The 26,097-nt window shown below is 41.6% G+C and overlaps 1 protein-coding gene across 1 annotated transcript in view; it reads right to left on the bottom strand.

Annotated features, from left to right (window-relative positions):
- Positions 1-26,097, bottom strand: part of DEPDC1B (DEP domain containing 1B) — a 103,135-nt gene that overhangs the window by 46,870 nt on the left and 30,168 nt on the right. The window contains exons 3-6 of the mRNA XM_037022284.2: positions 6,579-6,714; positions 2,847-2,974; positions 2,072-2,202; positions 77-124 (exon numbers count right to left, since the gene is read on the bottom strand). Coding sequence (XP_036878179.1) covers positions 77-124; positions 2,072-2,202; positions 2,847-2,974; positions 6,579-6,714 — 443 coding nt within the window. The remainder of the gene's footprint in view (positions 1-76; positions 125-2,071; positions 2,203-2,846; positions 2,975-6,578; positions 6,715-26,097) is intronic.

The raw sequence follows: 26,097 nt of genomic DNA, 5'->3' as shown, positions 1-26,097 counted from the left end.
CAAAAATACTTTCTATTTTCTATCAGGGCACTCATTTCTGTTAATTTCATAAAGCTGGCAGATAATTAATACTTACAATTTGCCAAACACTTAATAGCTGACAGGACCCAATGAGGAAGTTCTTCTGCAGAAAAATGAAAATAAAAGGAAGGAAGATATTTTATTCAGTTACATGTAACTCAAGGAATTACATACATACTTGATATCATAAGAATATATAACTTGCCCAAGTAATATGAAACACATCTGCTAATCACAAACCACCTATTTATATATCACAATGTTTGAAAGATGGAAGTCTTTCCTTAACAGCAGTGTTATAGCATGTGTTTGTATAAATCATGCCTGCAAATTTCTCTAAGAATATGATAAACCTTTAAATCTTTAGTGAAAAGTACAGATTTGATAGTTTGTTCCAAAGAAACAAACTAACAAGCAAATCAATTATCCTAAGAATTACAGAAGGAAAAGAAAAACAGAAAAAGCAAAAATATTAGTCATCAAATTCACTTGTGAAACCAGTTCACTAAAACACCTTAAAAAAAAAAAAGCAAATTCTGTATGTCTAATATCCAACATAAGTTAACATTTTAAATGTTTCAACTTTCAAAATGTCTTAGGGCAAGAAAATTCCACTGACATATTAATACAGGCTCTTAGTTATTAGGATAGCCTTAAGGTAAAAATGGTTAACATCGCTACAAAAAAGTCCCAGCTCCACTGTCTTGTACAGTCTCTTCCTCCCTCCTGACCCTGCCACAGACATCCGAAGAGATGGCCAGCTCTCACATTTCCACCTCATCCCCAGCCCTCACGCTTCCACCTCTTCTCCTTTTTCTGTGAAACTGTGAGGATGCTAACTGAACTGTGTTAGATCTAATGAAAACTGAGGTTTGTGATGTGCCTCCCTTCCTTCTGAAGAAATTACTTAAGAAGATGAAAGGTCATCTAACTGGTAGCTAAAAGTATAAATGTTTGCAGCACTCAGAGGCCATGGAAGAATTTTAGATGTATTTCAAGGCAACACCCTCCTCATTCTATGTAACCTAATTTTATGTTGGTATTAACCTGGCAACTCATGAAGTCACAAATCTCCTTCTTTCGTTTTCCTGATGTCCTTCATTCCTGATACACAGCCTATGAAAGGGGAAGTGTTTCAAGTTTCAAAGACAGATTCTGCTCCGGTCAGGAAACACGACCTAGAAAAACCTCTTCCTTTCTCACAGCTGCTCAGGCTCCTTAGCCTAGTATAGCTCTTTTTGCTGTCTATGAGCCTCCAGTCCTAAATTTAATAATAATTATGAAAACCCAGAAGTACTATATCGTCTTCCCACTTCCAGAGGTCATTCTAGTCTTAGCAAAGTCTCAGGATCAAAGGTTTGAAATAAAGGAAGAACAAATCAAGCAGTTCATCTAATTCTGATCCATCCCTTATCCAGGAGAAGGAAGTTTTAAAATCCGTTTAGGGATTCTGGGTCACTGCAAGTACCATTACCTTATTTTTTCCAAATCAAAAGCCAGGATAAGTGGCTAATAAATGTCTTTTTTTTTCTGATTTGTAAACTGGCTTGGAGGAAAAGATGTAACATATTAAAGCACCTTCAACATTTAAAAAGCTGCATTTATTAAACAGAAAAAAATGTCATAAACCAAGACCATCCCAGAAAATCTGATACAGATATCATAACAAAAAGGTCAGTGAGAATCAGCAATCAATCAGATCCCTAGGACCCATTTGAAAATGGACTCAAGCTCTCATCTAGGTCTTAAACTTTCTTACTCACCAGGGATTTTCCAGAGATAACAGAGAATTATTTAATATCCAATATGGCTGACACTGACCTAGCCTCTGGATGGATTTTGCTGAGGCTTTCATTCATGGATGTTCATCTTTCCATGACATCCCTTAATCCAAAAAACTAGTTAAAAGGTATTAGGAAGTGAGAGAAGGCTATATGTAATGAAGAGGTAAATTTATTTGGAATTTAGGGAAAGGTCACATAGAGGCTGATGGACCTATGGAGCCAACGTTTTGGGTCAGCTGGGAACAAAATGCTTTTTATGCACTTACTTGACTTGTCATCAAGGATAACAACTCCCTGCTTGCTCACACTATATACATTATGGATGATAAATTTGGAGTTGACAAGTTTAATGTCTAAAACTTCTTCTAAGGAATCCAGGCCAAGGATTTTCTGTAAACTAAAGATAAACAGTAATTAAATTAATTAGTTACTTAAAAAAAAATCATTTCCTAAAAACCTGGCACTATAAAGATCAATCTTCAAAGTGCCTTATTTTCATGAATTTTATCCAATCTTTGTGTGGCAAAAAGACTAGAAATTGAGTGTGATGAAACAAAGTAAAAAGATATCCTTTGTCATTGACATACGGCTCTTCTAATCTAATAACATAATACCTTGAATGGCAAGAAAATGATTTTATACATAAACACATTACAAAAACTAGCTTACCTGATGAGAAACTGTTACTAGTACATCTTTGTAAGAAAAAAAAATTTGCTATAACATCATTAACTTTAATTACTACAGTACATCAAATATCTAGACCAAATTTTCCATATGTGTTTCATTAAGCTTAAGATTTCAGTGTTCTTAAGATAGCTTAAGAACTTTAAAATTTCTATTCTTAAATATTTTATAAATGACAACAGAAAGTTTCCAGAATTCAGTTAAATTATGTTTGCTACAACATGCCTACAAATAATCCAATCAAAATTGAGGTTTTAATATAAAATTTCAGAAAATCAAATATGCAGAGTAGTGGAGAAGCAGAGTAGAAAAAAAAACCCCACTAAAAGTTCGCATGAGTATCAATGCACATACTAAGATAACGTCATAGACTTCCATATCTCTTCTACATTGGCCTCTGTCAGCTGTCTGCGATGGACAAGACGGCACGCCGGCACCTCTCCAATAGCAATACTATGACGCTTGAACCACATATCAGAATTCTAATGGTGGGGAGAGTAGAAAGAGCAAGAATAAATATTTCAATAGACAATGGTATGATTTTATAAGAAATTTACTTGATTTGGTTATTTGTAACTTGGTTCAAATAATAACTAGAAATATAAACTAACCTTCTTTGCATGGACTGCAGAGAAATGAAGTATGACTCTTAAAGATCAGGTCATATTACAAATGAATACTCATGAATTGCAAAAGAGCTATGGTAATAAGCATGGCATTAATTAGCTATTGTTTCCTGTGGGAGTTCAGTAAAGCAACAGTGAAATACAATTTTATTAATTCAAAATTAGGTTGAAGAATACCTACCCAAAGTCATACACTGTCCAAAATGGGTGATTGCTTAAAGTATTAAATCTATGACTATCATGAGTTCTCTATTTTTATAAGCAAAGATAAAAAAATACAATGTTGGCTAGCAGCCCCAGATCTGAGGCATCTGTAGAAGATGTGAAAAACAAAGAGCACTGCAAGGACAGCTGGAGACAATAAGGAAAAAAAACCTAAAGCTCAGAGAGGTTAAATAATCTTAACCTCAGAGAGGTCACACAGTTTTACAACTTCAACATTCTTAGCATCTCCTTTCTCACACATACATTACTAGACATAAGTCTTAAAATTTCCTTTGTTAATCACAGAGAGGAACTTTGAACTTTCAAAGGGAAAGCATAGAAGAAATCATTTACAAATCTGTAATAGTTTTTTGCATAAGTACTGTTACAAAAATCCTATTAATCTGGAAAAAAAGAGCTGGAAAACTGTTGTGCGATTTGGTTTTGGTTTTGGTTTTGGAGAATTACTGAATTACAAAAGAAGGTCAAAGAACATGTGGATTTGTGAATTTTTTGAAGTATCTCAAGTAGGTGCTCATTTTTAAAGTAAATTTTGGTTGCATTTGAGAGCAAATTTGAAGGCAAATTTGCTTCCAAGTTACTTAAAAAAATACTTATGGATATATTCAACTATTTATCTGTAAAGATATTGCTCATTGCACTGTTTACTGAAAAACTGGAAACATGGTACATACCTAACAGTAGAGGACTAGACAAATAAAATATATTACTTTTATATTAGATGTGATGCAGATATTAAAAAATGATGTTCAATGTTTAATAACATGAAAAAATGAGCATAATACAGTGTTATAAGGGAGTAACATAGGCCACAAAAAACTAAGCATGATCTCATTTTTGTATTAAAAACATGCATGAAAAACAAAGATACCCAATAAAAATGGTAATTTTAATTCTCTCTGTATAATATTGTACATAATTTATTTTCTTTTGTCTCTGTCTATACACAATTCTATTATATAAATTAGTAACAGCAATAGTAGTTAACAGTTGTTGAATACCTGTGTGCCAGACACAATTCCAAGCACTTTATAGATATGATCACTTGATTCTCACAACCACTCTACCTCAGAGTGGACTATTATGATCCCAGTTCCACCAGTAAGCTCTAAGAGCCAGCAAATGGAGCAATCTGGCTCCAGAGGCTATATTCTTACTTTTCACATTACACTAACTCTAAGCAAATGCAACAATATCCATTTTTAAAAATTATTTTTTTATGTTATGTATTTTATTATCTTACTTTATTTTATATAATAGCTAGGCAAGAGAAAAGACAGCATGAAACAAAAACCAACAAGCAAAGTGGAGGCAGAGATAGAAAGAGGGGAAGAAACACAGAAGAAATGAATGATGAGCTCAAGTTTCTTTACTGACTGTTCACCTCATCATTCTAAAACCTACATCAAGGGCCAATTGAGGAAACAGATTCTGCTCTGCTGCCTTCCTCTGGACAGTCCTCACCCAGCAGCAGCCCAAGCTTTGGCAGAACTGTCACAAGCAGGGAGCTCAAAACTCTACCACTTCACTTAAGGGGGAAGTACAAGAAAAGGCAAGACAAAAGTTGTATGAAGAAACACAGATACAAATGCTCAGAGAAATAAGCTGTGAGGGAACAAGGGCTGGTCAGTCTGGGCCACTGGTACACCACTGCAGAGCCCCTAAAAAATGAGAAACTGAAAATAGAAAAGTCATTGTCACTGGTGCATTAAAGTGTGCTAATGGCACTTGGTCTTCCTGGTGTCACCATTAAATCAATGACATAAACACACATCATTTTAATATGGGATTTTATCTCTTCTGTATAAATACTGGGTGACCTGACAATGAAAAAAATGCCTGTTAAATAACCACTCTACTGCTGAGGTCATATTAGGGGTTTAAATGTAAATGTTCAAAAAAATGCACCTGATCTCATGGAGCTTCTATTTCAATTTTTTCTAGGACAGGAACTATCAGTTAGACCTTAAATTAAGTACTTCTCATTAGTGATGAACTTAAATAGTCTTCAAATATCCTCTGTGCTCACTCTTTCAGAGAAGTTCCACTTTGTTTTCTAATAATCTACTTATGTACTGTATACGTCACTAGACTATGATCCCTTTTAGGGCAAAAATTGTATCACATATTACTCTATGTGTAGCACCTAGCACAATGCATGGCACACAGTAGACATGCAATAAATATTTGTTGAATGAATAAATTAATGACTCCCATATGTAATCTCTCCTCTAAGCTCTGGGGCCATTATCTCCAGTCTCCAGCTGCTTGGTTTCACTTATCATAAGTCATTTTATATATATTATATATAATATAAGCTATATATATTACATATAATATAAAATATATATATGTTATATATAATATAAGCTATATTAATCATCAAATACTGGAAACCAAACTTATTAGTGTCCCTGACAAATACACGAGCCCTTGTGGAGTCCCCATTCTGTAGCCAGTGTCGTGCTTTTTCTTGAATTATCTTTGATACGGTCTAAGCTTAACTACTTCAAAATGAGAATGTAATATGATCTGCATAGAAAAAAATTACCTTTTCTTTTACTTACATCACCTAAAAATGTTTACATCATGTCTTTGCAAACGAAAGCAAGAATTAGACATGTAGTCCTATAAGATTAAAGATTAACTTAAAACATTAGTGTTAGTACAATTCTTAAAAACTGCCATATAGAAGTTTTTCTCTATTTTATTTTTTGGCATTCTCTTAATCCTGGTTTTCTACTGAGGATATTTTAAGGAAAAAGTACGCAAAAAAAAAAAAATAGCTTATTCTACCATAAGCTTAGGTTTTACAAGACTAGAAGAATCTTCCTTTGTCAGAGGCCATTCCATAATAGTCTGTGCCCTAACCGTCTTACTCTCAGCTGGCAATAATTACAACAAAGTGCAGGCAGAGGAGAACGGAGGAAGAAGATTAAATTACAGAACAGAAGTGAAAAGGTTATAAGGGAATTGTCAGAGAAATCTGATCAGTCTGAACATAGAACTCAACTACCATATATTTGGTAGTAATGTCAACAGGCAAGAGTGAAAAACTGCAACAGCTAATCTTTCTTTGTTACTGGTCTCTCAGCTACCAACAGTGTTTTCAAGTACACTCAGGCCATTGTTCACAAGGGACCAACCGAAAGAACTTGCTTGAGCCTTGTGGCTCACAGACGGTTTCTTATGCCTCCCTGCTGCCAGCTCTCTGGTTGTTAGTGATGGCACTTACCATCACAACTGGCCGCACTGGGATGTTCTCTTGGGAAGTGCCTGGTGGGGGATCATTCCATTCCGGAAACTGAATAACATCCTTTTGGTACGGAGGCTTCTTTGGATATGGTTTCAGGGGCGAGGAAGGAGGGAATCTAAAAACCAAGAAAAAAATCTGTTATTGCAGTCAGTGGGAGACATAGAGATTTTAACAATAGTCCCCATTACTTGTATCCTTGAGAATTCATATAATAGCTCCAAACTTCAGGTAATAAATCAGTTCACATTTAATCAAATTATTATACATGGCTAACTGTACCCAACATGACTTTTTAAATATTCATTCATTATGCCCATCAAATATAATAGCATTTGTGAAGAGAAACAAGCATGTGACACTTTTTTTTATTAAGGTATCATTGATATACAATCTCATGAAGGTTTCACATAGGCAACATTGTGCTTACAACATTCACCCATATTATCAAGTCCACCTCCCCACCCCATTGCAGTCACTGTCCATCAGCATAGTAAGATGCCAAAGAGTCACTACTTGAAGCACGTGACACTTTTTAAATAAATAAATAAAACTTGCTTTCCTATCATTTCATTTTCATGATTTAAAATGTTCTTAATGGTATATAAGAGTATACCATTTCTTTCATCCAGCTGGGAATCCTTACTGCCTGATAACTCTAGCTGAATTTATAGATGAAAAGTGTGTAAACAGAAATTATTGATAGATACATCCTCAGTGATATTGCTGAGGAAGACTATATTAGCATAGAAATGATTTAGCTTAATATTCATTTTTTTAACCACTTGAACCCTTGCTTGAATGGGACTATTTGAAGGGCCCCCACCAGTAAGATGGCAAACTTCCGGCTTCTCTTTGGGGTCCTCGGTTCCCGCCGGCGCCACCTGAAGCCCCTCTCGCCCCCCTCCCAATCCCAGCACCTAGCCAACAGCCACCAGCCCCATAGAAGTAACACCACAATCACCCCATGCCCCTTCCGATATAACCCAGCACCTTTCCCTAATAAAGCGGAATTTTCCGGTGAATTGCTGCTATGTGTCGCTCCTTTCCTTTCATTGGTGCCGAAACCCGGAGGATGGGACACCCCAACGGGGCCCCGTCTCCCCCCCGACACCAGCAGCAGCTTGCCCTCGTCCTCTTTTTCCGGCACTGGCTCATCACACTCACCACTCCTCTCTGGCCTTTAGGTAAGTTTTCCCCCCGGAGTGGGCCACTCTTCTCTGAGCTATCGCAATGCCATTGACCATGATCATCCGGCAAGGCCCTGACAGTCGGGGACGAGGAGGGAACTCTCCACTCTCCCCGTCTCAGGCGTTCATGGCTGCAGCGGACCCTCAGGCCCCTCCTCCAACAGCCATAAATCCCTGCCTCAGGCCTTCACGGCTGCGGCGGACCCTCAGGCCCCTCCTCCAACAGTCATAAACGCACTCACCGTACCTTCCATCAGTGCCAAAACTTTTTAAGCAAAATTTCCCCAGGGTGGGCCACTCTTCCCCAAGCTATCGCAGTGCCATTGACCGTGATCGTCCGGCAAGGCCCTGACGCTCAGGGATGAGGAGGGAACTCTCCCCGCCTCAGGCCTTCACGGCTGCGGCGGACCCTCAGGCCCCTCCTCCAACAGCCATAAATCCCCGCTTCAGGCCTTCACAGCTGAGGCAGACCCTCAGGCCCCCCTTCAACAGCCATAAACGAGGTGACTCCTTTGCGGATGAGAATGCTCCCTTTTCCCCCCTCTCCTCCTTCTGTTCCGTCCGCCGAAATCTGTTCTGTCTGCCAAAAATTCCTAGTGCTAGGTACCTCGTGACTCTGGCACTCTGCCTTTTTAGGGAAGTCTGGGTGACGAACCACACTTTCTAAGAAATTTCGACTCGTATACGAGTTTCCACAGACTACCAAGGATCATCGGGGACGCCCTTTGTCTCCTTGCGGTCTGCTTCCAGTCCGAGGATCTCCGTTCATCTTCCCCTGTTTGTCTCCTTCTCTGTCCTTTAGCCATGGGAGCCTCCTCATCCCTCCCTGAAAGTTCACCTCTTGAATGCCTGCTTAAGCATCTGGCTACCCTCTCCCTGACACCTGATATAAAACCAAAACTTCTCCGTAAATATTGCTCCCAAGATTGGCAGACATACCCCCTAGACAATAACAACCAATGGCCCGGGGGGAACTCTTGATCCTAACATCACTCACGATCTCTTTAACTACTGCCAGCGCCTGAAAAAAATGGAAGGAGATTCCCTATATCGAAGCTTTTCGCCTCCTAGCTCAAAATCCCAGCCTCTGCACCACCTGCTCTCTGCCGCAAGTTCTCCTAGCCTGCAAGCCGTCTCCCTCCCATCCACACACTCCCAGTCCCTCTTCAATTACCTTTGACCCAGCGGATGACCCTCTGCCATACAGGCTTCCCCTTTGGCCCCACCCGCTCCTACAACCCCTCCACCCTCCGCCCCCCCCCCCGCTGCCACCCCCCCCCGCAGAAGCCTCCCGTCCTCTCCCTTCCCCCTCCTCCCCTCCCTCCACCACCATCTTCTCCCCTTGCTCCACCACCATCTCCTCCCCCATCTCACCCCCTCCTCCTCCATCCCCCCTCACCTCCCCACTTCCCGCAGATCGAGCCTGAGCCTTTCAGCCCCCCTCTAACTAAGTTCCAGGAGCCACCTCTGTCTTTGCCCCCTCAGACTCGGTCCCGAGGGCCTCCCAAAATTATCGCATCTTTGCCCCCATCACCTGTTTCCCCCACACAGACTGAGCCAGAACCCTTCAGTCCCCCTCAGACTCGGTCCCGAGGGCCTCCCAAAATTATCGCCCCCCTCCGGGAGGTAGCAGGATCCGAAAGCATCGGGCGCGTTCACGTCCCTTTCTCCTTAGGAGATTTAGCCCAACTAGAGAAACGCCTAAGTTCCTTTTCCACTGAGCCCACGACATACATCAGGGAGTTTCAATGGACCCTCCAGTCTTACAGCCTCACTCATCATGACATTTTCATGCTCCTGGCCAATACTCTCCTCCCTGAAGAGCGTAGACGAGCTTGGGACTTTGCCCAAACGCACGCTACCGAAACCCACAGGACTGACCCCACCTGTCCCCCTGGCCCCACTGCTGTCCCCGAACAAGACCCACACTGGGATTATAACACTGCCGTGGGTCTCCGCTCTCAAGATATTTTTGCCTCCTGGTTAATAGCAGGTCTGAAAAAGGCAGCTCGTAAAGTAGTCAATTTTCAAAAGCTCCAAGACATAATTCAAAACAGAGACGAAATCCCCTCCGAGTTCTTAGACAGACTCACTCAAGCCCTATTACAGTATACCAGCCTGGACCCAGAAACACCTGAAGGAAGACATGTCCTTATGACATACTTCCTAGCTCAAAGCTACCCCGACATTAAAGCTAAACTCAAAAAGTTAGAACAGAGCCCTGCTACCCCACAGACTGAGATCCTAACAGTGGCCTTTAAAGTCTTCCATAACCGGGAGGAGGAGAAAGAGTGCCGTAAACAAAAGGCTGATCAGGCCAATTTCCAAATGTTGGCCCAGCTGATAAAACCACAACCTGGGCGCCCCTCTACAAACAAGCCCCCCCCCCCGCCAGGAGCTTGTTTCAAGTGCGGAAAAGAGAGACATTAGTCAAGAGCGTGCCCCTCCCCCAGATCTCCTACCACCCCATGCCCCAGATGCCACAAAAAGGGCCACTGGGGGTCTGATTGCCCAACCACCCGAAGGGGAGGCTGGACGAACAACTCCCATCCTAAGCCCGCCGTAGTGGAGCTGGCAGAAGATTGACAGGGCCCGGGTGCTTCTCGCCCGATCATTTCCATCACCAAACAGGAGCCCAGAGTTACTTTAATAGTAGACGGTCGCCCCATCTCCTTCCTCCTAGATACAGGAGCCACCTTCTCGGTCTTGCGGAAATACCGGGGCCCTACCACGCCTGCCATTACTCCTATAGTCGGGGTAGGAGGTAAACAGATTTTCCCATTAAACCCCACCCCCCTTTTATGCACAATCCAAGACAATCCCATACCTTTCTCCCACTCCTTCCTGGTTATGCCCCAGTGTCCCATCCCTTTACTAGGACAGGACATCCTTTCTCTCCTCCACGTTTCCATAACTATATCCACTCTCACAGCCCCCAGTACTCCCTTTCTGATGGCCCTCATAGCCGATGACCCCCCTCTACCCAATGAAAGCTCTGGTTCCACCCTCATACACCCTGTAAATCCCAAAGTTTGGGACATTACAAGCCCCTCCGTGGCTCTATATCCTCCTGCCTCTATCAAATTACGTGACCCCTCTCAGTATATGTCAGGCCCAATACCCCCTAACCACTTCAGCCCTCATAGGGCTCCAACCCATCACTCAAGATCTCTTAAACAAAAATTACCTCAGACCCACTCACTCCCGGTTTAATACCCCCATATTAGCTGTTAAAAAAACCAACAGATCTTTCCGCCTTGTCCAAGACCTTCGCCTCATCAACATGGCCGTTGTCCCTGTCCATCCCTTAGTTCCAAATCCGTACACCCTTTAATCGCAGATCCCTGCCTCGCCCTCCCACTTCTCAGTCCTAGATATCAAAGATGCATTTTTTCTATCCCTCTGTACCCCTCCTCCCAAGATTTTTTCGCCTTCACCTGGACGGACCCATACACAAGACATTCTGAACAACTCACTTGGACAGTTTTGCCACAAGGCTTCCGAGATAGTCCCCATATTTTTGGACAGGTCCTAGCTCAGGACCTCAAGCAGTTTCATCATGATCACTCCAAGCCCTCCTTATTACAATACATGGAGATCTTCTACTCTGCAGTCCCTCGTGGGAACAGTCTCAACTTGACACTGCCTCTCTACTTAACCTTCTAGCTTCCAGAGGTTACCGGGTATCCCCCGTCAAAGCTCAAATCCCTTCCCCTTCTGTCACTTACCTTGGATTCCTTCTGTCTCAACAAAGAAAGTCCATTACCTTAGACAGAAAATGACTCCTCTCTGACCTGCCCGTTCCCAAAACCAAGACAGAAATCCTTTCCTTTCTAGGCCTGGCTGGGTATTTTAGAGCGTGGATCCCTAACTTCTCCCTGTTGGCAAGACCCCTATACGACCTCAGCAAGGGCCCCCCTGAAGAACCATTATCATCCTCACCCCAACACTCCTTCATTAAGCTCCGTCAAGCCCTTGTGGAACCTCCAGCTCTCCATCTCCCTGATTTGTCGAAACCCTTCTCATTATACATTCATGAGAGGTCCAGTCAAGCTCTAGGAGTCCTAGGCCAATATTATGGCCCATCCTTTGCCCCAGTAGCATATCTCTCTAAGCAATTAGACCCCACAGTTCGGGGATGGGCCCCCTGCCTACAGGCATTAGCCACTGGGCAGCTCTTGCAGAAAGAAGCTCATAAACTAACATTCGGGGCGCCCCTTACCATTCTGTCCCCATATCACCTAAAAGATCTCTTAACCTACAAAAGTTTACAGACTCTCCCTCCCTCCAGACTCCTGACCTTACTGTCCTCTTTCCTCCAAAATCCAGACATTTTTTTCCTCCCCTGCCAGCCCCTGAATCCGGCCACTCTTCTTCCTCTACCCTACTCTCCTCATACTCCCTCGCATGATTGCCTGGAAGCCCTTCACAACTTCCTTCCGTGCCACTCCACGATCTCCGAAGGAGCCCTCTCACATTCCAACCTCATCTGGTTTACTGATGGGTCCTCCTTTAAACATGAGGGCACCCACTACGCAGGATACGCAATAGTCTCCCTCGAAGATGTCATTGAGGCACGAGCCCTACCCCCTGGAACAACCAATCAACAGGCCAAACTCATTGCAGCCACCAGAGCTTGCACTCTGGCCCGGGACATGTCTCTCACATTGTACACTGACTCCAGGTACGTATTCCACATTCTCTTGTCTCACACGGCAGTATGGAAAGAATGAGGCCTCCTCACCACAAAAGGGAATTCCATAACTAATTCAGCCTTAATTACTAAACTTCTAGAGGCTTCACAACTCCCACACTGACTAGGCATAGTCCACTGCAAATTACATCAAAAGGATGACTCCCCCATTGCAAGAGGTAAGAACAAAGCCGAAAGAGTAGCCCAGTCAGTTGCCCTATCAGAAGACACACCAGACAACAATCCATCTGCCCTTGCGGTTTTAGCCTTATCACAAGACACCCTCTGTTCCCAGAACAAAGAGTCTGTCTTCTGCCTCTTACATGATCTGTTCCATCCCAGCCCCCAATCCTTGATCCATTTTTACAATCTTTTTTTTCTCTCTCTCCTGAAGACAAAACCCTACTTAACCAAATAACCTGCAGGTGCACCATCTGCCAATGCACTAACCCTAATACCCCCCTCAAGGCCCGACCCTTCCCAGCACATCAAGCAAGGGGTAATGTCCCCACTGCAGATTGGCAAATAGACTTCACTAACATGCCCCCTGTATGGCATACCAGATACCTACTCGTGTTAGTAGATACATTTTCAGGATGGGTCGAAGCTTTCCCCACCACTAACGAGCATCCGCGGTTGCCTCTATCCTCCTCACCCAGATCTTTCCTAGGTTCGGGATGCCCACTTCCCTCCAATCAGATAACGGCCCTGAGTTCACTGCCCAAATTATCCAGAACCTCTCCAAGTCGCTCTCGCTCCCCTGCATTTACATTGTCCTTATCGACCACAAGCTTCGGGAAAAGTAGAAAGAGCCAATAGGACTCTAAAGGACATCCTGACCAAACTATCTCTAGAACTACACCTTGACTGGGTTCACTTACTTCCCTTAGCTCTACTCCGCATTCAGGCCCTCCCAAAGAAACCCTCCTTCTTGTCACCCTTTGAGATTATGTACGGCCGCCCAATTCTACCCCCCGGGCTCCCTTCCCACAAAGGACCAATTCCTCCCAATATGGCCCTTCCACTACTCTCTCTCCTCCACACTGAATTGTGGAAATATCAGGATTGGCTCCTTCCTGATCCATCCGCCTCCCAAAATCCTCCTGTCTTACAGCCCTGCCAACTAGTGTTTTATAAGCCACCAGAGGATCGGCCCTCTCTCACCCTGAAATGGGAAGGTCCACACCCAGTTATTCTCTGCACCCCCTTGGCCGCCAAGCTCTCACTGCCTGATAACTCTGTCACCCCTTGGATTCTTAACTCCAGGTTGAAACCAAATACCCAGGACCCACCTTCTCTGGACACCCAAGACCTATCAGTCACAATCCAGAGTCCTTCAGATATAGCCCAAGACGCTGTCTACTCTACCACGCCTCATCCCTCTGATCCCTTGAAGCTCCGCATCTCCCGTGCACCCCCTTTGCCATCCATACCCGAATCATGACTTTTTCCTCCTTTACTGCTCTCTCGCTTTTTTTCCTCATTCCTATTGTCTTCCCCGCCACCCCAGCCTCTTTTGTATGGCGATTCAAAGTCAGACAGACTTACACACAGCATCAAACAAAAGTTACTGCCCTCATTGCCACATCAGACTGCCCTCTGAAAGGCTGCTCTGAGCCTTTGTACCTCCACTTTCCTCCCTCCACCAAAGTGTTCACTAACAGCTACCTTTATTCTCCCTACCTCTCTGCTTCCTCTATGACCAAAGACAAGCCTATTGCAGGCAATGGCAAGACACCTACGGGGGATGCCCCTACTGGTCTTGCGCCATTCACTACATGGGTAACTTCCAGTACCCACAGTATTACTCCTCCAACCGTTTCATGAAATATCCCAATGGCTCATTCTCCTTATCAATCCCAGATCCCTGGGACTCTCGATGGGCCGCCGGAGTCACAGCCTCAGTTTACTACAGGGGGTCCTCGACCCCCACAGTACCCTTCATATCTCTCGAGAGTATGTTCCCTCTCACTCCCAGATCTCTCAAGTTGCATCAGATATCAGACATTGTGAAAAAGTCATTATCCAAACTCTTGACGGCACCTCTTCATCTTCTTATTCCTCCTACTCTTGGTTACAGCTCATTCAAGACACCACCATCTTTCTCAACCACACCCTCAACACCGCCAATTGTTTCTTGTGTGCATCACTACAGCGCCCACTGCTGGCCGCCGTGCCCCTCAATATTTCCAACTACTCTTTCCATGCAGAAGGACAACCCCTCCTCCCCCTGGCAGACATACCCCTATGGGAACCAGAATACGCAGATAATCTCACCATCCACCACTGTGTAGGCCCAACTCCACCCCCCTCCAGTGCACTTCACTGCCTCTCTATCTACACCCCTACCTCCGGCTCTAAGACTTTTACACAACCGGGACACTTCTTTTGGTGTAATGGCAGTCTTTTCAACTCACTGCCTCTCAATTCCGATACACCCTGCATTCTTGTCACCCTAATCCCAGAGCTTACACTTTACAGCATGGCAGAATTTCTTGAGCTCCAACCTCCCTTGCCCTCGCGCACAAAAAGGGCTGCTTTCCTTCCCATCATGGTCGGTGTCTCTTTGATCACCTCAGCCATTGGGGCAGGGTTTTCGGGAGGAGCCTTGGGTCACTCTCTATGGGCAGTTAGAGATCTCAACGCCAAACTTGAGGGAGCCCTGACATCCACTGCCGATTCCCTAGCCTCTCTCCAAAGACAGGTCACTTCGCTAGCTAAGGTCACCCTTCAAAACCGGCGGGCCCTAGATCTGCTTACAGCTGAGAAGGGTGGCACCTGCGTCCTCCTCCAGGAAGAGTGCTGCTATTACATCAATGAATCTGGCATTGTAGAAACTGACATCACCAAACTCACTGACCTTGCCTCCAGCCTCCACTCTGCTTCCAATTCCAACCCATTCTCTTCAGTACTAACAAACCCCCTCCTCACCTGGCTCTGGCCCATTGCAGGCCCCATAATAATCATTCTTCTCGCCTGTCTCTTCTTATCCTGTATAATAAAGTTCATCAAATCCCAAGTCAGAAAAATCTCTTATCAAGCTTTCAACCAGCTTTTACTCAGGAACTACCAGCTTCTGGCCACAGAAGATCCCTCATCCTCACGTGACCTCCTCACCACACGCTGAGATGGACCCCTCTCTCCACTGGAAACTGTTCCTGGAAACAATGGCCGCAGACGCCTGGCTCCTGACACCCATATCCTCTTGGCACCATTGGAATCAACACGTCCTCGACCTATGGTTACAGGGAACCTTCATTGATTTCCAACCTGAAGAAGTCCACATCTACTCATCCTTACTGTGGGGAGTCCTATCAACCCTTTCCTCCCAATCCTCAAGCCCTCACTCCCTTCTCTGCCCCTGTTCAGCAGGAAGCAGTCAGAGAGAAATCAATGTCCACAACCCCATAGAGGAGAAAGGGGGGAATGAAGGGCCCCCACCAGTAAGACGGCAAACTTCCGGCTTCTCTTCGGGGTCCTTGGTTCCCGCTGGCGCCATCTGAAGCCCAATCACCGCTCGTCCCCCTCCCAATCCCAGCACCTAGCCAACAGCCAACAGCCCCGTAGAAGTAACACCACAATCACCCCATGCCCCTTCCGATATAACCCAGCACCTTTCCCTAATAAAGCGGAATTCTCCGGTGAATTGCTGCTATGTGTCACTCCTTTCTTTCACTATCGTTAAAATACCTGTGTCTCCCACTGACTGCAATTTATATTAGCATAAAAATCATTTAGCTTAATATTCATTTTTTTAACCCTTGAACAATGCAGAGGTTAAGGGCCCCAACCCCCCATGCAGTTGAAAATCCCCAAAATCTTACCTACTAATAGCCTGCTTTGGACTGGAAACCATACCAATAACATAAATAGTTGATCAACACATATTTTGTATACCATAGTATTATATAGTTTATTCTTACAATAAAGTAAGCTGGAGAAAAAGTATTCTTTCAAATTGTTGCAAATCTCCAAAAAATTTTCCAACATATTTATTGAAAGAGAAAAAAACCCACTTATAAGTGAGCCCATGCTGTTTAAAACCTGTTGTTCAAGGATCAACTGTATTTCTAATAAAGATTCATCCTCCATCCCTTGAGACTGAAGTTTCTTCGGTCTTGGAGGAGGCTAGAGCTACCCAAGGACCTTAGCAGCCTCCTGTACTTCCTTCCATGTTCCTACTCCTCCAGGACCAACAGCATCACTCCTTGGACTAACACACAGAAGCCGAATACAATCTCTCCTTAAACTGGTCTAGACCATCCCTGATAAAGAACAGAAAGGTAACTAAATACACATTTTTCTCAGAGGATCTTTTTCTGTTAGCTTATTAGAAAAGGATACACTATCGCATTGAAAGCAATGCAAGAGCTCTCATTCTTAATGTTGACATAGATAGCAGTAAGAAATTGGCCTTTTATTCTAACTTTTTATTTATTTAACCTCAAATAAAGGCTTAATATCTTCTCCATGATATCCATAGGAAAAATAATTCAAATAAACTATAGAGATTTTAGTTTTAAGATGCAGAAATAAAGAATTTTAAAATGTCTACAGTTTTCAAGGTAAGTTTGTATTGAGGTAAATCAAGAGAATCACAGATAAGAGTACTATGGAGGAAAGCAATCACTGTTTTATGCTTTAAAACAGTCACAGTACACTTGAAAAATGGATGACTAATGGATAGAAGCTGAGTTTCATTTTCACTGAAAAGAACATTCAATGACTGCACTTTATTTGAAAAGTCAATTTGAGCCAGTAAGAAAGAAATGAGGTCTGGAAATCAAGTTAAAGATAAATAAACTGAAAGAGAGCTTAAATTTTTGGTGATCAAGTTACCAAAATAGGAATTTCCAAATGATTCCAAAATATAAACTATATGAATCTCTAAAGCCAGTGAAGTTATCCTATTGTGTAAGTAAAGGTTGGTTGGCTTACGAAAGTCCAATCCCATTTCTTGGAAGCCAACAATCACATCAGAGGTCCTACTTCCAACCAGAGAATAGCGTGCACGTGCACACACACAGACACACACACACACACACACACTCTCTCTCTCTCTCTCCCAGTCACATACACATATCGTATCTCATGTAATACCAGGGCATTCGCAGGCCATCCACCCCTCAGTCCTTTAAAAATTAAACACAATGCCTACCCCCACCCCACCACAAATATCCACTGCTTACTCCCCTTCCCTTCCCTTCAACTCTTTCTACAGTAGTCTGAGAATCTGCGGAGCTATATTCCAGCCTTGGCACTCTCATGAGCTGTCTGTGTGCCCTTTGGAAAGTAGCACTGTCCCTGAGTCATAGCTTATTCATTTGCCCAATGAAGGAATTAAAATAATAATCCATAAATTTCCTCGTAGGTTTAAAATGTGTTTCCTATCCATGTTCCCACACCCAGAAACAAGTAATATCTTCCAAAAATCAAAGCAGAATTTCTTATGTGAAGAACTGTAATTGAAGAGATACCAGGGAGTCACTTTTTTCCTCCGCCCTGAGGCTTCTTGTAATAACATCTGCACTGTGAAGAGCAGATGTGGTGTTTTTCACAGCAGTCAGGCAACCTGGCCTGAGATGAAGTAAAGAAAAGCTCCCTCTAGTGTACTACTTCTGAGCATTGAAAGTTCTCGATTTAATTTTAACTTTCTAACCATGTCGTTTCAGCCTTCAGAATCTGTTAGAGATGATGCAGTCCAAACATCACATTTTTTACAGAAGGAAATTAAGGCTTATTAAAAGCCTCACAACTAACTGACCAAGAGAATAAACCATCTTGCACAAAAGGTTTGCAAGCCCTTCAAAAAGGAAATTCTAAAATTTTACTGAAAGGCACTAAAGAATTAAATTGATAGAAAGATATATCATGTTGGTGAATAAGATTCAATGTCACAAAATGTCAATTCTCCTTAATAAAGACATATAGTTACAATGAAGTTTCAATCAAAATATAAAGTTTTTCATGAAAATGATAAATTTATTCTAAAATTTATATGGAAATGCAAGGGGCCAAATATAATCAAGTCAATCTTAAATAAGAAAAAGAAAGTGAGGGGACTTGCCCTACCAACTATCAAGGCTAATTAAGATGATGTGACAGGATAATACTGATGACACAGACCATAGTTTCCCAACCTCAGCATTACTGACATTTGGGCCAGGCAATTCTGTTGTGGGATGCTGTCCTGTGCACTGTACAATGTCTAGCAGCACCCTGGCCTCTATTTACTAGATGCTAGCATCACTTCCTCCCAAATGTGACAACCAAAAATGTCTCCAGACATTGACTGTTCCTGGCAAACTGGCCCCTAGTTGAGAACCACGGGCGTAGACAGACAATCCAAAACAAGCACAGACATATATTTAGGACCTGATTTATGACAGAACAGCCATTACAGATCAATGAGAAAATATGGACTGTTCACTAAAGAGTTCTGGTTTGAACTGGTTATCCATATGGGGAAAATGAGATTGCATCCCTGTGGCAGACTGAACTTCAAAAGCCATTTCATAACAGTACCTCCCACCCACATGCTCTTTTGCAATGTGATCTGCCACTACTCCAGCAAGAGGAAGAGTGTATTTCTCTACTCTTTGAGTCTGGGTGAGCCCCCTTTAATTGTTTTGATAAGCAGAAGACGGCAGAAGTGAGTGTGCCAGCTCTGGGCACTGGCCCCTAACTGAGCTGGAACTCTCCTCTTGCCTCCTGGAACTCGCTTCTGTATCACTCGTTCTTTCAAAGCTCCCTTCTGGAAACCAGCCAGCATGTAAGAAGTGTGACTACCCTGAGAGTTGCATGCCGGGAGACACCTCAGTGACAAGAAGAGGCCCTAGAAGATGAGACGCTGTGAGGAAAGAGACTGAGGTCCAGGAGCAATGAAGCTCCAGACTTGTGAGTTATGAAGTCATCTTGGAGGTGGATTCTCCAGCTTCACTTGTCCCAGCTAATGTCTAGCTAAGCACTTCCAAATTCCTGACCCACAAAACCATGTAAAAATCACCATCATTGCTTTAAGCCACTAGATTTGGGCATAGTTTTGTTACACAACAACAGATAAACTGAACAGAAATTTGTGGTATGTCTTTCAGGACCAGGCAGTGAGTGGAGGCCTGAAGGGCTTCAGGGAGACTTGGTAGACGAGGCTGGAAGAACAGTGAGGAAGTTGTTATTGGAAGCTGGAGAAAAGTCCCATGTTATACTGTAGCATAAAGTTCAGGTAGAACTGTAGCCTGCAGTAACATGGAAAACAAAAAAGGTGGCTCTGCCTAAGGAGCTTTCCAGAATGAATGTTCAAAGTCCCAGATGTTTTCTTCTAGCCTGGATGGATAGACATGGCATGGATAGACAGAGATAAACTAAAAAGGAACTATTCAATTTTGTTTGTTTGTTTGTTTGTTTTTGATGTCATTAATGTACAATTGCTTGAACAACACTATGGTTACTAGACCCTCCCATTATCAAGTTCCCCCCACATACCCCATTACAGTCACTGTCCATCAGCATAGAAAGATGCTATAGAATCATTACTTGTCTTCTCTGTATATACTGTCTTTCCCGTGGCCCTCCCTACATTACATGTGCTAATTGTAATACCCCATTTTCCCCGTTTATCCCTCCCTTCCCACTCACCCTCCCCAGTCCCTTTCACCTTGGTAAATGTTAGTCCATTCTTGGGTTCTGTGATTCTGCTGCTGTTTTGTTCCTTCAGTTTTTTCTTTGTTCTTATACTCCACAGATAAGTGAAATCATTTGATACTTGTCTTTGTCTGCCTGGCTTATTTCACTGAGCATAATAACCTCTAGCTCCATCCATGTTGTTACAAATGGTAGGATTTGTTTTCTTCTTATGGCTGAATAATATTCCATTGTGTATATGTACCACATCTTCTTTATCCATTCATCTACTGATGGACACTTAGGCTGCTTCCATTACTTTGGCTATTGGAAATAGTGCAGCGATAAACATAGGGGTGCATATGTCTTTTTCAAACTGGGCTGCTGCATTCTAAGCATAAATTCCTAGGAGTGGAATTGCTGGGTCAAATGGTATTTCTATTTTGAGTTTTTTGAGGAACCTCCATACTGCTTTCCACAATGGTTGAACTAATTTACATTCCCACCAGCAGTGTAGGAGGGTTCCCCTTTCTCCACATCCTCGCCAACATTTGTTGTTGTTTGTCTTTTGGATGTTGGCCATCCTAACTGGTGTGAGGTGATATCTCATTGTGGTTTTAATTTGCATTTCTCTGATGATTACTGATGTGGAGCATCTTTTCATGTGCCTGTTGGCCATCAGAATTTCTTCTTTGGAGAAGTGTCTGTTCAGCACCTCTGCCCATTTTTTAATTGGCTTATTTGCTTTTGGTTTGTTGAGGTGCATGAGCTCTTTATATAATTTGGATGTCAACCCCTTATCAAAGATGTCATTTATGAATATATTCTCCCATACTGTAGGATGTCTTTTTGTCCTACTGGTGGAATCCTTTGCTGTACAGAAGCTTTTCAGTTTGATATAGCACCATTTGTTCATTTTTGCTTTTGTTTCCCTTGCCTGGGAAATATGTTCATAAAGAAGTTGCTCATGTTTATGTACAAGAGATATTTGCCTATATTTTTTTCTAAGAGTTTTATGGTTTCATGACTTACATTTAGGTCTTTGATCCATTTTAAGTTTACTTTTGTGTATGGGGTTAGACAATAATCCAATTTCATTCTCTTACATGTAGCTGTCCAGTTTTGCCAACACCAGTTATTGAAGAGGTTGTCATTTCCCCATTGTATATCCATGGCTCCTTTATCGTATATTAATTGACCATATATACTTGAGTTTATATCTGGACTCTCTATTCTGTTCCACTGGTCTATGGGTCTCTTCTTGTGCCAGTACCAAATTGTCTTGATTACTGTGGCTTTGTAGTAGAGGTTGAAGTTGGGAAGTGAGATCTCCCCCCCCCCCCACTTTATTCTTCCTTCTCAGGATTGCTTTGGCTATTTGGGGTCTTTTGTCATTCCATATGAATTTTAGAACTATTTGCTCTAGTTCATTGAAGAATGCTGTAGGTATTTTGACAGGGATTGCATTGAATCTGCAGATTGCTTTAGGTAGGATGGCCATTTTGACAATATTAATTCTTCCTAGCTAAGAGCATGGGATGAATTTCCATTTATTAGTGTCCTCTTTAATTTCTTTTAAGAGTGTCCCATAGTTTTCAAGGTATAGGTCTTTTACTTCCTTGGTTAGGTTTATTCCCAGGTATTTTATTTGTTTTGATGCAATTGTTAATGGAATTGTTTTCCTGATTTCTCTTTCTGCTAGTTCATCATTAGTGTATAGGAATGCAACAGATTTCCATTTATTAATTTTGTATCCTGCAACTTTGCTGAATTCAGATATTAGATCTAGTACCTTTGGAGTGGATTCTTTAGGGTTTTTTATGTACAATGTCATATCTTCTGCAAACAGGGACAGTTAGACTTCTTCCTTGCCTATCTGGATGCCTTTTATTTCTTTGTTTTGTCTCATTGCCATGGCTAGGACCTCCAGAACTGTGTTGAATAAAAGTGGGGAGAGTGGGCATCCTTGTCTTGTTACCAATCTTAAAGAAATAGCTTTCAGCTTCTCACTGCTCAGTATGATGTTGGCTGTGGGTTTGTCACATATGGCCTTTATTATGTTGAGGTACTTGCCCTGTATACCCATTTTGTTGAGAGTTTTTATCATTAATGGATGTTGAATTTTGTCAAATGCTTTTTCAGCATCTATGGAGATGATCATGTGGTTTTTGTCCTTCTTTTTGTTGACGTGGTGGATGATGTTGATGGATTTTTGAATGTTGTACCATACTTGCATCCCTGTAATAAATCCTACTTGATCATGATGGATGATCTTTTTGATGTATTTTTTAATTCGGTTTGCTAATATTTTGTTGAGTGTTTTTGCATCTATGTTCATCAAGGATATTGGTTTGTAATTTTCTTTTTTTGTGGTGTCTTTGCCTGATTTTGGTATTAGAGTGATGTTGGCCTCGTAGAATGAGTTTGGGAGTATTCCCTACTCTTCTACATTTTGGAAAACTTTAAGGAGGATGGGTATTAGGTCTTCATTAAATGTTGATAAAATTCAGCAGTGAAACCATCTGGTCCAGAGATTTTGTTCTTAGGTGGTTTTTTGATTACCAGTTCAATTTATTTGCTGGTAATTGGTCTATTTAGATTTTCTGTTTCTTCCTTGGTCAGCTTTGGAAGGTTGTATTTTTCTAGAAAGTTGTCCATTTCTTCTAGGTTATCCAGTTTGTTACCATATAATTTTTCATAGTATTCTCTCATAATTATTTGTATTTCTGTGGTGTTCGTAGTGATTTTTCCTTTCTCATTTCTGATTCTATTTATGTATGTGGACTCTTTTTTCCTTGATAAGTCTGGCTAGGGGTTTATCTATTTTGTTTATTTTCTCGAAGAACCAGCTTCTGCTTTCATTAATTCTTTCTATTGTTTTATTCTTCTCAATTTTATTTATTTCTGCTTTAATCTTTATTATGTCCCTCCTTCTACTGACTTTGAGCCTCATTTGTTCTTCCTTTTCTGTTTTCATTAATTGTGAGTTTAGACTGTTCATTTGGGATTGTTCTTCTTTCCTGAGGTAGGCCTGTATTGCAATATATTTCCCTCTTAGCACAGCCTTCTCTGCATCCCACAGATTTTGTGTTGTTGAATCATTGTTGTCATTTATCTCCACATATTGCTTGATCTTTGTTTTTATTTGGTCATTGATCCATTGATTATTAGGAGCATATTAAGCCTCCATGTGTTTGTGGGCTTTTTCATTTTCTTTGTGTAATTTATTTCTAGTTTCATACCTTTATGATCTGAAAAGCTGGTTGGTACAATTTCAATCTTTTTTAAAATACTGAGGTTCTTTTTGTGGCCTAGTATATGATCTATTCTTAAAAATGTTCCATGTACACTGTACACTTGAGAAGAATGTGTATCCTGCTGCTTTTGCATGGGGTGTTCTGTAGATGTCTGTTAGGTCCATCTCTTCTAATACGTTATTCTGTGCCTCTGTCTCTTTACTTATTTTCTCTCTGGTTATCTGTCCTTTGGAGTGAGTGATGTGTTGAAGTCTCCTAAAATGAATGCACTGCATTCTATTTCCCTCTTTAATTCTGTTAGTATTTGTTTCACATTTGTAGGTGATCCTGTGTTGGGTGCATAGATATTTATAACAGTTATATCCTCTTGTTGGATTGACTCCTTTATCATTATGTAATGCCCTTGTTTGTCTCTTGTGACTTTCTTTGTTTTGAAGTCTATTTTGTCTGATACAAGTACTGCAACTCCTGCTTTTTTCTCCCTGTTAGTTGCATGAGATATATTTTTCCATTCCTTTACTCTCAGTCTGTGTATGTCTTTGGGTTTGAAGTGAGTCTCTTGCAGGCAACATATAGATGGGTCTTGTTTTTTAATCCGTTCAGTGACTCTATGTCTTTTGATTGGCGCATTCAGACCATTTACATTTAGGGTGATTATCAATAGGTATGTACTTATTGCCATTGCAGGCTTTAGATTTGTGGTTACCAAAGGGAACTATTCAGTTTTTAAGCAGAATTTAGAGGAAATAAAAAGTCACGTGACTTGATGATGATTCCAAAACAAACCTCTCATCCCCCATCTCTCCCAGCAAAAGTTTTCAAAGTAGAAAAGCCTTATAGCAAATATCAAATTCAAGATATGTCCAGTAAAACATGGTCTTACAAGTAGTCATGAGTGTGTGGCCATAAGACTCAAGAATCTCAATATAAGCAGGAAAAACACGGGAAGGCTATTCACTGCTAACATGAGCCATTTCCTGTGCAAAAGGAAGAATGACCAGAATGCAGAGTCAGGGGCTCGAACCAGGAACCATGTAGGCTCATGCCCAGGAAGCAGAACCAGGCCCTGATCACGGAATTGCAGAAATGATCTATGTCCAACTGCCCTTTAGAAGGGCTGTTAGCCAGTGACTGCTCTATGGGATAAATTTTGGTAGTCTAGATATAGGAGTGAATACAGTCTGCAAATGAATGTTGTTTTGGCTAGCCTGTATTTTCCAAGGAAGGCCACAACAATATCACCCATCCTGTGTACTCTTCCACAATGTGACTCCCCTTCAACAGGAGGAGATCATTTCTCTACCCCTTTGAACGTGAGTGGGCCCTGTGGCTTCTTTGACAAATAGACTATGGGAGAAGTTATGTTCTACGAATTCCAGTCATAGACTTCAGCTGTCTGGCAGTTTCCTCTTTTTTGAAATACTTCCTCTTGGGATACTCATTCTTGGAACATAACCTCTTGGAAGCCAGACACCATGCAGGGATAGCATGCTAAGACCATCATGACACAAGAAGAACAACCACTGTGGAGATGGCCCTTGAGGATAAAAACCTCATGTAAAAAGAGAGGCTGCAAGCACAAAAAGCACATTTGTGAGCACAGAAAGAAGGCATCTTGAAAGTAAATTTTCTAGCGCAATTAGTACCTTGTGAGTAAGGGGCAAACTGCCAGACGAGCTCATTCTAAATTCCTAACACAAAATCCATGAGCAAAATAAAATGCTTTAAGCCACTAAAGTTTGGGGTAGGTTGTTTCCCAGAGACAGAAAACCAGAATGAAGCCAAATTCACACCATGAATAAAAATCATGGGCAAAACCATAAAACTTAAGGCACAGTATAAGAAAATACCCTTCTGATCTTGGGTAATGAAAGGATTCTTTAAAGCAAGATATAAAAACCACACAGCATAAAGAAAAAGATTGACACATTCACTTATATTAAAGTAAAAAGGTTTCTATTCATAGAGACACCATAAATAAAGTGAAAAAATGGGAAATCTTTGCAATCCATATAATTGGCCAAGGATTGATATCCAGGGCATATTTTTTTAAACTCCTGAGAATTTATAAGGAAAAAAAAAATCCTATAAAAGTAGGCGAAAGCCATAAACCAGACATTTCCAGATGCAGCAGTATCAGTAATGATGAATAAACATATAAAAAGTTACTTAATCTCATCATAAGGAAATTCAAAATAACATCAGAATGAGAAGGGATTTCACACTTAAGCAGACTGGCAAAAATTTAAGTCAGTCAACATCAAACATTTTCTACTACTGGGATAAAAATTAGCATATCCACTAAGGAAAATGGTTTAGTGTTACCTGGTAAAGTAGAATATGCATATATCCTCTAGCCAATTCTATCCCTAAGTAACTCTGGTACCCTAAAGAAACACTTACACATGTACAAAAAGAGACATGTCCACAAATATTCATGCAATATTGTTTTTAATAGCAAAAAACTGAACACAGCCCAAATCTCCACTGACCAGAGAATAATAGATTGCGGTATACTGATACAACAGAATATAATGTATCTGAGAAAATTTCATAACTATAATTAAGCATATCAACACTGATGAATCTCAAAAATCATGACAAATAAAACAATCAGAGAACTGCAAACTCTTTGATATCTGTTATATAGAGTTTACAATAGAGAAAAATAGTTCAGAAACAAAAAAATATGGTTTAAGGATGCAATCATAAGCATTAATAAAGAGAAGCAAGGGAATGAC

Source organism: Manis javanica, chromosome 1, assembly GCF_040802235.1.
Source record: "Manis javanica isolate MJ-LG chromosome 1, MJ_LKY, whole genome shotgun sequence".
Taxonomy (NCBI): Eukaryota; Metazoa; Chordata; class Mammalia; order Pholidota; family Manidae; genus Manis; species Manis javanica.
This window is presented reverse-complemented; position numbering and strand designations above follow the sequence as displayed.